At 45.6% G+C, this 13,728-nt stretch overlaps 1 protein-coding gene across 9 annotated transcripts in view; it reads left to right on the top strand.

Annotated features, from left to right (window-relative positions):
- The window catches only part of ablim1a (actin binding LIM protein 1a), a 38,758-nt gene that overhangs the window by 23,405 nt on the left and 1,625 nt on the right, over positions 1-13,728 (top strand). For 2 of the 9 annotated variants that reach the window (XR_009957217.1, XR_005119918.2), the window contains exons 9-21: positions 269-346; positions 506-664; positions 810-854; positions 1,003-1,038; positions 1,160-1,289; positions 1,743-1,862; positions 2,241-2,345; positions 9,709-9,756; positions 10,592-10,732; positions 11,413-11,498; positions 11,594-11,717; positions 11,903-11,964; positions 12,187-12,247. Coding sequence is in view for 6 of the 9 variants with exons in the window: in XM_062566481.1 (XP_062422465.1) it covers positions 269-346; positions 506-664; positions 810-854; positions 1,003-1,038; positions 1,160-1,289; positions 1,743-1,862; positions 2,241-2,345; positions 9,709-9,756; positions 10,592-10,732; positions 11,413-11,498; positions 11,594-11,717; positions 11,903-11,964; positions 12,187-12,247; positions 12,470-12,570 (1,296 nt within the window). In the remaining 3 variants the exon portion in view is untranslated. Of the gene's footprint in view, positions 1-268; positions 347-505; positions 665-809; positions 855-1,002; positions 1,039-1,159; positions 1,290-1,742; positions 1,863-2,240; positions 2,346-9,708; positions 9,757-10,591; positions 10,733-11,412; positions 11,499-11,593; positions 11,718-11,902; positions 11,965-12,151; positions 12,248-12,469; positions 13,047-13,728 lie in introns of those variants that run through there. The other 7 variants (XM_037465122.2, XR_009957218.1, XM_062566481.1 and 4 more) reach the window with 7 other exon arrangements.

Below are 13,728 nucleotides of genomic sequence, written 5' to 3'. Positions count from 1 at the left end.
TTCTGTGTTCCACTATTTACATAGGGCACAATGCACTGTATGCTGCCATCTGCTGGAGACAACCTGCAGTGTGCCCTCTGTGTGTCATTTGGAGCCATTCAGTCTTGTCCTTTTTGAGGCCTTATTGTTGGCTCATATCAAAGGTGCATGAGAATAAGATATGTGCACTTTTGGGTGATTTTTGGTGTTTCAGGAGTGCTCACAGGAGACAAATTGCCTAACAGACCTTGTCTTGACTAACGGCCTCTTGTATGTGTTTTTTACACAGCCCACAAGGTCGTCGTCCGAGAGTATTTGTTCCAGGCCTGCTTCAAGCATACCCGGCTCACCAGGTCACACGATCTATGTAAGAACTGTTAGGGACTTACATTTTACCCATACAAATAGATTTGTGTGGTTCTGTCTTACTATTCACATGTCTACCTTTTATAAAGGCCAACTTTGACTGGTGAACCCTAGTAAAGCATATTCACCCCTGCTTGCATCTTTGTGTTTGTTTCCCTAGGCAAAAGTAGACAATGAGATCCTTGATTACCGAGACCTAGCTGCCATTCCAAAAGTCAAAGCCATTTATGACATTGAGCGTCCTGATCTTATTACCTATGAACCGTTGTACACCACTTCCCTGGATGAGAGAGAGGAGAGAGGACAGAGTGTGGGAGAGGTAAATGCACAGACCGCATGCATCGGTTCCTGCACGTTTGTCATCTTAATGCACTGTGCATCAGGATGAATACTCCTTAAATGACCTTCTGTTAAATTGTGTTTAAATCCTTTGTGCAGCAATGAACTCCTTGTGTCATTCACAGCTCCACACTGCCAGGAGGGAGCGTTCCCCCATGCTTGATGACAAGGTAGGATACGTCACTGTGCTGATGATGATAAATGATCCTGAGTTACCAATGATATTCGTGTCTGTTTTTGTGGAACAGACTGCCTTGTTAGGAATAAACAAAACTTACCTTATAATTGTGAGTTATCTCATTTATCTCATTTTTCTAGTGCTCAAGAAACATGTCGCCAACGCCATCTGTTGAGGTGAGGAAAATAATTGAGCATATTAACACAGTCTCCTGTGTATGATTTAAAGGCTGAATATAACACCTCATTAATCACTTCAGTTTGTGGAATAACCTGTGTGTGCGTGTGTGTGTGTCAGGGCTCTTATGACAGGAGAGAACGAGTCCTCCAAAGGTCTACCAGTCAGGGCTCCATAGGATCACCAGTTTATAATCGCCATGGTTACACGCCCACCCTGCCACGGTCACCACAGCATTTTCACAGACCAGGTGAGTGTGTTGGGACGCATGTTGATCCATGGTTTTTGATAAACCTCATGTTTTATATAAGGTGGATAGTTAAAACGTTGTGGATGAGTTTACTGACCCTCCACCCACTCCCTTCCTTCTGATCATTTTGATCATTTAAAGGGGAACTTTGCCAAAATTTCTTTGATTGGCATCTCTCTTGCACAGTAACAACAATAAAATATGTACCTCTAAGAGCACCGTTTTTTAAATTTATTTTCTATTGTTTCCTTTAAAAAGTGTACAACTCTTCCTTGTTTTGGACTATTCATCTTACTTTGGGTACATTTTAAATTTCCTTTTTCACGACTTTTGAATCCTGTAGATCCTCCTTTTTTTGTCCCTCACCTTCTCACCTTCTATCTCCTCCCCACATTGACTACCTCTGCTGCCCTGTGCTGGGGTTTTGTTCCCCTTCCCATACTCTCCCTGCAGAGGCTCTTACTGGCATGCAGAAACTCTGCTCCTCTTTGTGCAGTAACAGTGTGGGCTCCAGAAATAGTGACTCCCGCCCCACTTCCCCTTTCAGACACCACTTCCTTCCTCATAGCCAAGGTAAGGGCCCCACTCCTCTCCCCCACACCGTGAAGGCCATACATCATCTCCATCGTCACCCTTAAAGCCACCTCCCTGTCAGTGCCTCCATTTGTCATTCTTTGTCTTTATTTAAACCTGAATTCTCTATTATCCAACAGACTGACATTATAGTTTTTACATATTTTGCTAGCTTTTTTAAACTCTAGTTTGATCCGCTTTTGTATCTTCATCATCCACATGCTGCTCCATCAACTGCATTCCTAAAAAGCACCCAGAAAGTCTCCTATTCGAAAACTTCAGCTGGTCCTGTTGATCCCGTGTGTTTTGCACCGTTCAGACTGTGGTTGCCTGTTAGTACCCCTGCTTATGTTCTGTTCTTGGTTCTTCTCACTGGAGGCACTGACCCGCCGAGTGGCCGGAGCTCCCCCCTCCCGTTTAGGCCCGACAGCCGGTCGGTCACCCCGCCTCTATCTCAGACCCCTAAACATTTCCACCTCCCAGGTAGGAGCTGGAGCGCACCCTGTCACTGCTCCTCCCCATTTAGTACTACTTTCTATCTCTATAGGCTACCTATGTCTGTCTGTCGGTTTGTCTGTGTGTGTCGATAGGCTATCTATGTCTATCTGTCTGCATCTATCTCTAGGATACCGATATCTGTCTGTCTATATCTATATGCTGTATGTTTTTCTGTCTGTTTATGTCAAACTCAAGCTATTGTTTGAGTGAGCCATGGTTAAGCCCTTTCTCAATAGGCATTCATGAACATGTTTTCTCGTGGACAGCCTATCACAGTACTGTTCCAATTCTAGGCTGGATTCGAATTGTCATGGAATTACCTACTGACGATCTAATACTAACCACTATTCCTTCCTCTGTGGAAAATATTACAGGGTCAAGGAACGGTGGTTAGGAGAATTCACGAGGTGTTTAGGGGATCCAACATTCACTTTCACTAAGCTATATAGCTATGATGCATCAGTAGACGCATGTTAGTGGCGTCAGTGTGCATCAGTGAAACTACAATTTTTCAGTAGTTGTTAGTGAAAAGTCACTGTAATGCTTTAAATTCCCGACTTTAGAGGTTGACTAACATCTCACTAAGGCTGTGACGGTTTTATATATAGTTTATACTTGTAATCATGAACAGAAATGGATCAAAGTGAGCTCTTGTTTTGTTGTTTGATTATAACTTTCCATTTTTTTTATTTTTTTTCATGGAGCCAGGAGGAAGCAGTAGAAGCTGAAGGAGAACAATATGTGTGGTGACATTCAGGTTCATGTTCTATAATATCCTAAGTTACAGTTAAAATAGCTTAGCAAGAAAAAATGTAAAAAGTCCTTGCATACAAGTTAATAAATTGGTGTACCACCGTGGGTGTAAGAGGCTCCGGAAGAAGGCAGCAGAGACTACTCAATGCGGGTCAAATATATTTTATTAATTGATTTCAAGTGATGCTCGTGCTTCACGCTTGTGTGGCGTCTCGCTCGCTCGTCCAGCGCTCGCTCGCTGCCTCACTGGGTCATATATGGGGACACAAATAGTAATTATTTCCCCCAGCTGAGGCTCATTGCCTCCACCTAGCCCAGAGCCACTCCCCCTCTCTTCTCTCCTGGAGCCGAGCCGAAACCACGCCCGCCACCACATACCCCCACCGCCCGATTTAGGCCGGGCAGCCATCCAGCCTAGCCTACTCCCCCCCCCCTCCCTCGAGAGGGCGAATGAGGAAGTCTGCCACGACCACCTGCGCCCCCGGCCTATGGACCACCTTCAAGTTAAAAGGCTGTGGAGCCAGATACCACCGAGTGATCTCGGCATTGGTATCCTTCATGCGGTGGAGCCATTGGAGCGGGGCGTGGTCCGAACAGAGGGTGAGTGGGCGTCCCAGGAGGTAGTAGCGTAGGGAGTCCACTGCCCAGCGGATGGCCAGGCACTCCTTCTCCACCGTGCTGTACCTGGCCTCCCTCTCTGACAGCTTCCAGCTGATGTATAAGACGGGGCGGTCGACCCCCTCCACCTCCTGGCACAAAACGGCCCCCAACCCCTGTCCGATGCGTCGGTCTGCAGAGTCAAGGGGAGAGAAAAGTTAGGGGTGTGGAGGAGAGGTTCCCCACAGAGAGTTTTACCTTCTCAAACGCCCGCTGGCTCTGCTCTGACCACTGGATCTGAAGCACCGGGTCAGGTCGTTCAAGGGGCTGGTGAGGTCCGCCAAGCCTGTGATGAACCGTCTGTAATACCCTACCAGCCCCAAACCCACCCCCACCTCTTTTTTTGTCTTGGGACATGGGCAGGCCGCAATAGCCGACGTCTTGTCCACCTGAGTGCGCACCTGCCCGTCCCCCAAGTGGTACCCCAGATACCGTACCTCTCCCCTGCACACTTCCCTGGGTTGACGGTTAGCCAGGTCAAGGTACAGTCTAAAGAGGTGTGTCTTGAGTTTTCAGCAGAAGATGTAGAGGCTCTCTGCAGTCCTGATGTCATCAGAGAGCTCATTCCACCATCTGGGAGCCAGGACAGCAAAGAGTCGCCATCTCACCGAGTGCTTTTCTCTAAGTGAGGGAGGAACAAGCAGCTTGGCAGATGCAGATCGGAGTGTGCGGGTTGGGATGTAGGGTTTCACCATGTCCTGGATGTAAACTGGTCCAGATCCATTCACAGCATGGTACGTCAGTACCAATGTTTTGAACTGGATGCGGGCAGCCACTGGTAACCAATGAAGAGAACGGAGAAGTGTTGTGGTGTGGGAGTATTTCGGAAGGTTGAAGACCACCTGCTGCATTCTGGATGAGCTGCAGTGGTCGAATGGCGGTAGCAGGGAGACCTGCCAGGAGAGAGTTACAGTAGTCAAGGCGGGAGATGACAAGAGCCTGAATCAGTACCTGTGCCGCCTTCTGAGTGAGAAGGGGTCGTATTCTCCTGATGTTGTAGAGCGTGTATCTACAGGATCGTGTTGTCGCTGTAATGTTGGCAGTCAGAGAGAGTTGGGAGTCAAGTGTCATGCCGAGGTTCCTAGCAGTCAGAGTGGGCGTTAACACGGAGTCGGCGAAGTTAACAGTCAGGTCCTGAGTGGGAGAGGTCTTGTCGGGGTTGATCTTCAGGTGATGAGCGGACATCCATGGGGAGATGTTGTTTCCGTTCCTGGGCCCGGAGCAAATGCTCCCGTGACATCCTTCCCAGTGTGTGGCATTTTGCTCGCAGGTCCAGAACGAACTGGATCTCATTCTTGCTGGGGCTCGGACCTTCCTCCCAGTTTTCTTTAATGAGGTCCAGCCCCCCGCTCGGTGTCCTGCCAAACAAAAGTTCAAAGGGAGAAGATCCCGTGGAGGCCTGGGGGACCTCCCGGACTCAAAACAACAGAGGATCAAGCCATTTATCCCAATTACGTTCATCTTCGCTAATAAATTTACGGATCATGGACTTCAGTGTCTTATTCATACGTTCTACCAGCCCGACGGTCTGCGGGTGGTACACACTAGTACGAATGGACTCAATGCCCAGTAATCCGTAAAGTTCTCTCAGTGTGCGCGACATAAACAAGGTGCCCTGGTTCGTCAGAATCTATTTGGGGATTCCGACCCGGGAGATGACCTGAAACAGAGCCTTCGCGACACACTTTGCCGAGATGTTGCGCAATGTCACTGCCTCCGGATATCGTGTTGCGTAATCCATGAGGACTAACACAAAGCGATATCCGTGAGCACTCCGGTGAAATGGCCCGATGAGGTCCATGCCGACACGTTCAAACGGAACCTCCACCAATGGTAGAGGGCGCAACGGTGCCCTCAGGATGGCCGGGTGGTTAACTAACTGACACTCCGGGCAGGACGCACACCAGCGGCGCGCGTCCCCCCGGATGCCTAGCCAATAAAACCGGGTCATTATCCGGTCTAGTGTTTTCTTCTACCCCATATGACCCAACATCGGGTTATAGTGAGCCGCCCGGCGGCGAAGCAGGGAGGAGAAGCATTTCTCCCTGAACTAAATGAAATAAGAAGATGACCTATTTTTTACGTTTTGGGGTTTGTTAGGGCTTGGGGTTGTTGGAGGACCCGCCCCAGGTCTACCACAAAGAATGGGTCCTACAACAATGCAGCCCAATGAATTGAAACACAGCTTCTGAGCGCATGCCACATGAAAATGATGGTGCACCATCTGCGGTCAACTGGACCGTCACCTATATGATGTTACTGGTCTGGCCCTCTTAGACCGAAGTGGGCAGTTTCTGGCCAGAACCACAATTTAGTTTTATGCCCCTTAACCTAGAGGAAACACTAGTATTTGCATGGGTGGTACACAGTATGTGTTGCTTTGCGCAAGGCTTGTTGTTTGTTGGTTCAACAGGCAGCGCATACTCCCTTATTTTTAAAGGGGAAATGATTTGGAAATGATTTGCATAACGCAGAGATGATATAAACCTGTGAATGTAGGTTTTGATGTTTTTGACCTGGTTAATGAAACTGATATGTTATTGTTCTTCTAGAAAGTTGCTTTGGTCATTGTGTAGAAATTCATTTTCAGTCATGACTTTAACACAGATCGACAAGCAAACTTTTTTTTTATTCTAGATTTAAAAACTAGAATGACTAATGTGGGAAAACCGGAGAGCCCGGAGAAAACCCTAAAAGATACTGAGCAACAACACTCAGAGAACGAAGCTCAGGTTCGGTAAATCGAACATCCCTCTATGATGAAGAGTGGAGGTCAGTTGAGCAGACCTGGATGTAAGACCGGACTAGAGCTAACTAAAGTAAAAGCTTTAGAATATTTTGGAGACTACTCCTACCAGGAACGAGCGGACCCGGGAGAGTATGTCTGATGGTGGCTTCACATGCTTTTGGATGGACAAGACAATGTAGTCGTCGACTGGCTCGAACCCAGACGTCAAAGCCTGCTGAAGCATAACCTTGGTGACCATAATCTTAGACACATAGTTGAACATGGTCTTGTCAATGAAAGTTTTTTCTGACACTTTGAAGTCGATGTCCTCAACTTTGGCCCACGTCTTATCGAACAGGCGCTGAACGATGACCTCGATTTCCTCGTCTGTGGAAATCCCTTTGTGCGTCTTGAATGCTCGACAAACCAGCCTCTTCACAGTGGTCTCGACGTAAGCTTTCCTTGGATTCTCTTGGGTTGGCTTCACATGCTGTTTGATGGAGAACACAATGTAGTTGTCGACTAGCTTGTGCCCAGACGTCAAAGCCTCCTGAACCATCGCCTTGGTGCCCATCTTCTTCAACACATAGTTGAACATGGTCTTGTCGATGAAAGTTTTTCCTGACACTTTGAAGTCGATGTCCTCAACTTTGGCCCACGTCTTATCGAACAGGCGCTGAACGATGACCTTGGTTTCCTCGTCTGTGGAGGTCCCTCTGTGTGTCTTGAATGCCCGACAAACCAGCCTCTTCACTGTGGTCTCCACGTAGGCTTTTTTTGGATTCTCCTCCACTGCTGGGTCCTGACAAAACCTGCTCTTTAGTCCGCTGTGAACCATCTGATCAAGTTTGTTAGAGGGAGTGATGTGCTGTATGATCCCAGACCCTGCAGTGTTTAAGGGGGCAGAATTTACAGTGTCTCTCAAGTGGGCTGAATTGAGACTCTCGGCTATTCCTCTAATATACATAACCTGATTAAACACTTCTGTGACTGTGTCGCACAGGGTGGCCAAGATGTATTCTTCAGACACCACCCAATAGGTATCCAATATTATCAGGACCTCTTTGGACGCAGCTTTAATTATGCCCAAAATTAGTTCTTGTATCAGAACTTGTTTGGTGCTGTCTGGGGTGCAGGATTTTAACAGGTCCCACTGTTCTTGACTCATCCGGTTGAAAAATGATTTGACTAGAAGGTAGATGTTCAATTTGACATCCTTCTCTTTCTCCTCTATCTGTGCATACATGGTGATTTTATGCATATTTCGTGTTTAGGCTGTTTTCTGTTCTTCAAAAAGGCTAGCTGTAAACTGACCAGTAGATGAACTGATGGCTGATTAAAAGTAGACAGCGTCACACATCAGATCACTAACATGCGTCATTCACTATAGCTACCGTTGCTCGGCAACCGATGGCTTGCAACGTCTCCACTGACGTAGTATTGTTGCTCTGTGTTTCAAACTGGCGCCGGCGTAAGAACGCAGATAACCAATCAGGTTCGCGGAAAATATGACATGCGCAGTAGTGGCCCCTTTTCACAACTTCCGTATTTGTTACCGGAAATACGCAACCGTTGTGGTACTCTTCTTCCTGTCTGGTCCGGGCAATGGTAAACAAATGGCGCAAACAACGAGAAAGAGTTATTCCAGCGTGTCATTGTTATTCCCAAAAGCATCCAAATCTGTCGTTTCATTCCTTCCCGGTTGATGGTGATGTTCGACGAAAATGGATTCAGGCCATCCGGCGGGATGAATGACCGAACTTTAGCAATAAACGGGAAGCACTCATCTATCAATGGGAGCGCTTGTCTGCAGCAGACACTTTACCTCAGATGACTACGTTTTAGGGATCACTGTTTTCTGCTTGAAACCAGAGGCTGTCCCTGGCCTTTCTCCTTGGAACTATTTCACCGCGAAAACGAAAAAGCGAGCCTGTGTTTAAGCGGTGCTAAAAACTTGACGTCTGCATTCGGCTAACTTTATTGTTGCTACACAAGTGACGCCGAGTGCGAAAAGTGGTCGGAGGTCGGCGGAAGGACACACAGTCAGCGACCTACAAGTAGCGCAGCGTCTTAAATAAAGTGAAGTACGTCTTAATGAGGCTTTAGAAATCAACACAAAGGGATTCTGTATGTGTTCAGAAAGTTTGAAGCGGGTCATTTGGCCAATGTTTAGGTTACCGACGGCAGCCAGCGGACCGACTACTTCCCCTCTCCCCCGTCCGGCTAAACCTTTTGTCCGACCGCTGTTGAGACATTCAGATGGTAGAGTCAGAATTTGATGTAAACCGAATGAGAACATGGATCCATCATGCCTTGTTACCACCGTGCAGGCTGCTGGTGGTGGTGTGATGGTGTGGGGGATGTTTTCTTGGCCCACTTTAGGCCCCTTAGTGCCAATTGGGCATTGTTTAAATGTCACGGCCTACCCGAGCATTGTTTCTGACCATGTCCATCCCTTTATGGCCACCATGTACCCATCCTCTGATGCGCGACCCAATTCGATCCGTCAACGCTTTCGCGTTCTAATTGCCGCGCTGACTGAAAACATGGACGGACGAGCCGGAAAAAAAACACTCCGCTGCATTCTAAAAAGTCCCTTCAACATAATATCACTGGATGAATTTTTTTTATTTTATTTTTTTTATTTTCCCATGCAAAGGCCCGCGACCCATCGCGACCCACCAGTTGAGAAACACTGATTTAGCTGACACTTCTATCCAAAGCGACTTGCATCACGTTTAAACCCACGGCTTACATTTGGCCTGGGGAGCAATTAGGGGTTAGGTGTGTTGCTCAGGGACACTCTGACAGGGCACATGGGGCAGCCGGGATTCAAACCACCAACCTCATGGCTCCCAGTGCATCACGCTACTCCATGCGCCACCATCACCACCCAACCCACTGGAAAAATTAAATAAAAAGAGCTGTCTACATACATATATGTCTGTCCGTCTGTTTCCATATCTACAGTATACGTATCTACATCTATTTTTGTATGTCAGGGTCCATATCTCTGTCTTTCTGACTGACTGTCATTATACTCCATTTGGGATTATATTTTGCTTTTCCACTTCTTTCAAATTGCAGGAAAAATGACAAGATTCAATATGTAAATGTTTTCGGGGGGGATATGCCTACAATAGTTTGAATTTGTTATAGGCAATGTTTATGTGGTAAATGTCTTTTCTCCCTGTATTTGGATGTTTTCAGATCAGGGGAGCAACATCTACAGAAAACCACCCATCTACAAACTACACGGTACCTCTCCTCTAGTACAGCCTGTCTTACTGTTGAAGAAAGAGGATAGAAAATATTTTTCTGCGTTCAAATTTAGAAAAATACTGTATTATTGAGCCAAGTTTTTTCCTGAAAAGGCTTCTGTAAATCAGCTGAGACCGTGTCTGCATCTAACCACGTAGTCACCCCCAGTGCCAGCGTGTGACCACTGTTTGATGTTTGTCTCCAATCCTATTCATTCTGATCACACGCTTCAAACCACTGCACTTTGTCTCTGAACGAGTCACAGGAGTATGTTAGGAGTAATGTTATAGTTTCTCTAAGCGAGATTATGGAACTTTAGGGACCAATACAAAATAATGATACAATTCCACAACAAGGACAATGACTTCCAAGAGTCATTTCAGTTAGAGGCAATCCAAATTAACTTTTCATTCGTAAGTTGGATAATTAGTTAACTATTTTTGGCTTTGGCTTTAAAGTTGGTGGTAATTGCCCAAGCAAACCTCACTTGTGTTCATGCATTGCAGATGGTTTTGAGACTTTTCTTCAACTAAATGGTTTGGCTTTTACAAGATGACACTAACATCATCCTTGAAACAGCCTCAAAAACACATCCACTGATAGTTCATCAGCATGTATTTCAGGAGTATACCTTCAAGACTCAATCCAATATTCAGGGGCTTGTAGGAAAAGAGATTTTGTAGAAAGTGTACATAAGCGTACATCATCTTGGACTAGGACCAGGATTGAATTAACCTCTAGTCTGACCATCAGATGGTGCTTACAATGTTTACCTCTGGTTGAGACCGTGACTCAGACACTGATAGATCAGTTCCCATGGTTACCAACCTAGATACCGATGCCATAGCCCGTCAAAGCAAGTCTGCTGATGAGATCATCAGATCCGCCACCTTCCCTGCTGCCCATGCGCCCTCTCCAGATGACAGCTGGCAGAGTGAGGGCGACCTTTGGCCCTGCTCTCTCACTGTGTTAGGTACAGTAGGCTCCGGACAGGCATGCTTGCACTGCAACCTTCTGGCGGTACAAAAAACACCTCACCATAGCCTAACTATCCTTGTTTCTCTCGCAGCTGCCCCAAAAGCTTTAACTGCATCCCCGCTTCCCTCTGAGATCACGTTTTTGTTCAGGCATTTCCGCATTTGCCTTTAAGTTTTGCTTGCGCAAAGCAGAAGCATTACTGTGTTTCTGTTGCTGCCTTGTTATTTTCTGCATCAGTTTCACCATTTTATTGCACTATATGGGTGCACTGGCCATACACAATAGTGCCACAAATAACTTGGACAGAGGTCACTGAGACACTTTTGACATTGTGGTGTATTTGACTTCAATGATGAAGCGTGACCATCTGTTACGTCAATGTAGCCAAATATTCCAATAAACCCCCCAGTTTGTCTGTCTCATCAATTTTGTCTCACACTTGTGTCCTTCCATCCACCCATTGCTCATTGACTGAGTGTAAATCAAACTGCTCCACAGCCAAATGAAGCTGCCACATCTTTACGTCCTGGTCTAAATTGTAACTGTGGATAGAGCCTTTCATCTGATTGTACTCCACTTAAAAATACATGTGAAGCATGGTTTCCTCCATAGACATGTGTGTGTGTCTGTATGTAAATGTGTTTTTTGTAACTTTTGGTGGTATGGCACCTATAGGTTCAGAAGGGAGGAGAAGATCCAGAGAAGAGGAGGAGGAAGAGGCCTTGAAAAGAAAGCAGCTCCACGAGGAACATCTGAGCAAGGTCTAATCGTATTTTAACATCATTATCTTTGACCATGTGACAGCTTTGTCTACTCAATGTTTGTCTTTTATTGATTGATTTATTTGAATGTGTAGATTCAGTCCGGTCTGGGAAAGCTCATCCTGAAGGAGGAGATGGAGAAAGAGCAGATCAGAGAGCGCCATGGACGTAGCCTCTCTGCCCAGCGCTACGACCCCAAACAGACCAACTGTGACGCAGGTACAGAGCGGCTAAAGCAGCTAATTTGCTCTTGAATTGTCAGAAGTGTACTGTAGCAGAAGGTCAGGGCTTTATTATTAGGGGAGAGATGTCTACAATAGTAGTGGGCCACTGCATTTGTTTTGTAACAACTTCTTAAACATTTTTGGTACTGTAAGTCAATTTTAGTATAATTTATATTTCAGATCCAACTTCTCCGACCAAAACCAACTCTCTGCCCAGCTACGGGAGGAATGGGCTGCACCGGGTGAGAGCTCATTCATACTCACGATAATGCTGTTATTAGACAGCACAGACATTTAAGTGCTGATAAATGGCCATCTGAAACACAATAAATCCCAAGATGCAGAAATTGCATGTAAAAGTCATTTCTTTCTATCTGCATGTCCAATACATACAATTTATAATTAAAGCTTAATCTGGTCCTCCATCAGTGACAAAATCCCCACTATTGTTTGGGTCCCCACAGCCCCAGTCGACAGATTTCACCCAGTACACCAGCCATGGCGACATGTGTGGAGGAGGCAGAGGTGAGAGCTGCTACCAGAATGTTGCCACATTTCACAAGCTTTCCAGCATCAGTACTCCGAAAATGGCTTGCTACGGGTACATGAAGGGTCCAGCCTTTTAAAATATTTGCGTAAGGATTTATGAATCGTATCATCAGGGACAACAGTGTTGTAGCCTGGCACAGGATCTAAAAGCAAAACCATTAACTGTGAGTCTCATTTTTGTCCCATGTTGTCCTGCAGAGTTTCAGGTATGTCCCTCATATGCTTTCCCTCGTGGCATGCTTCCTCACCTTGCATTATGTATTTGCTTGCTCATGGGTTGCAAGAGGCATTTGCCCTGAATGCACACTGCCCACTCCTGCCACTTGCTTGCATCTCTGTCAGTTTTAAAGTCCACTATAGGGCTTGTAGTGAAGTAATTTCACATGGCCAAACATGCACTGCCCAGTAGCTGAACGTGTGTGTTGTGAATGCAATGTAAAGTCACCGCTTCATGTCTTGTTTTGTGTGTTGCTAACCAATGTAAGGACTCTAATTACCATAGAAAAAATGAAAAAAGCTACAGAGACATTCAGAAAACATGACTGCCCATCTCAAATTGTATTAAAGATACTGAACAATATCCAATCTACTTGCCCCATCCAGTGATAACTGTGCCCCCAGTCATTAACGGACATACTCGTGCCATTCCTCCTGCAGCCCCCTTCCACTCTATTACATTTTTGTATGTTTTATTCTTTAGCACATTAAGGATGGCCGTGCAGCACTTGCAAGGATGGACAGGGGAGTATCTATGCCTAATATGTTGGAACCAAAAGCAAGTATCTTATTCTTTTTGTACTGATGACACAAATGTAATTTACACTGAAATATGTTTTCAACATTTATACATTACATTGTACTCTTAATTTGGTTCATATTGCAACTAATATAGACATTATCAAACCTTTACATTTTAACAATGACAAAAAAGGAGCAGCCAAAAAGAGGAGGATGAAATAAACAAATTATCATGTCGTATTTGGCCTCATAGTATGGGGACGTTAGTGTAAGAAATAGGGAACTAAACAAGATTTTACTGTTGATGAAAAACTCACATTCAATTGGTCCATGGTGCTTCAGGAGCTGCCAAGTCACGCTTAGCATGCAGGCCTCTCCATGCTGCCTTCTCCATGTTCACCTGCACATAGCTTTGACCCAAAATGGCTGTATACTGTATGCAGCATACAGTTGAGACTCCAACAGCCAGATTATCATCTAAACAACTCATATCACTATATACTGTACTATATACTATACGTAGTATATAAGACACTGTACATTACTGTGTGGATATGAGTTGATCAGAGGCTTCAATGAACCTCTAGATGTATTTCCGTCAAAATATCAACGCTCACTTGAAGAAAAGTAGGAGCACATCAGCTGTCCAGGACAATCATTCCCATGTTAATGTATTTGGCCTACAAATTAATCTGTACAGTTTGCATTGAATTACTCTA

Source organism: Pungitius pungitius, chromosome 13 (genome assembly GCF_949316345.1).
Source record: "Pungitius pungitius chromosome 13, fPunPun2.1, whole genome shotgun sequence".
NCBI classification, from domain to species: domain Eukaryota; kingdom Metazoa; phylum Chordata; class Actinopteri; order Perciformes; family Gasterosteidae; genus Pungitius; species Pungitius pungitius.
Note: the sequence above shows the minus strand (reverse complement) of the source record. Positions and strands in the feature narration are given on the sequence as shown.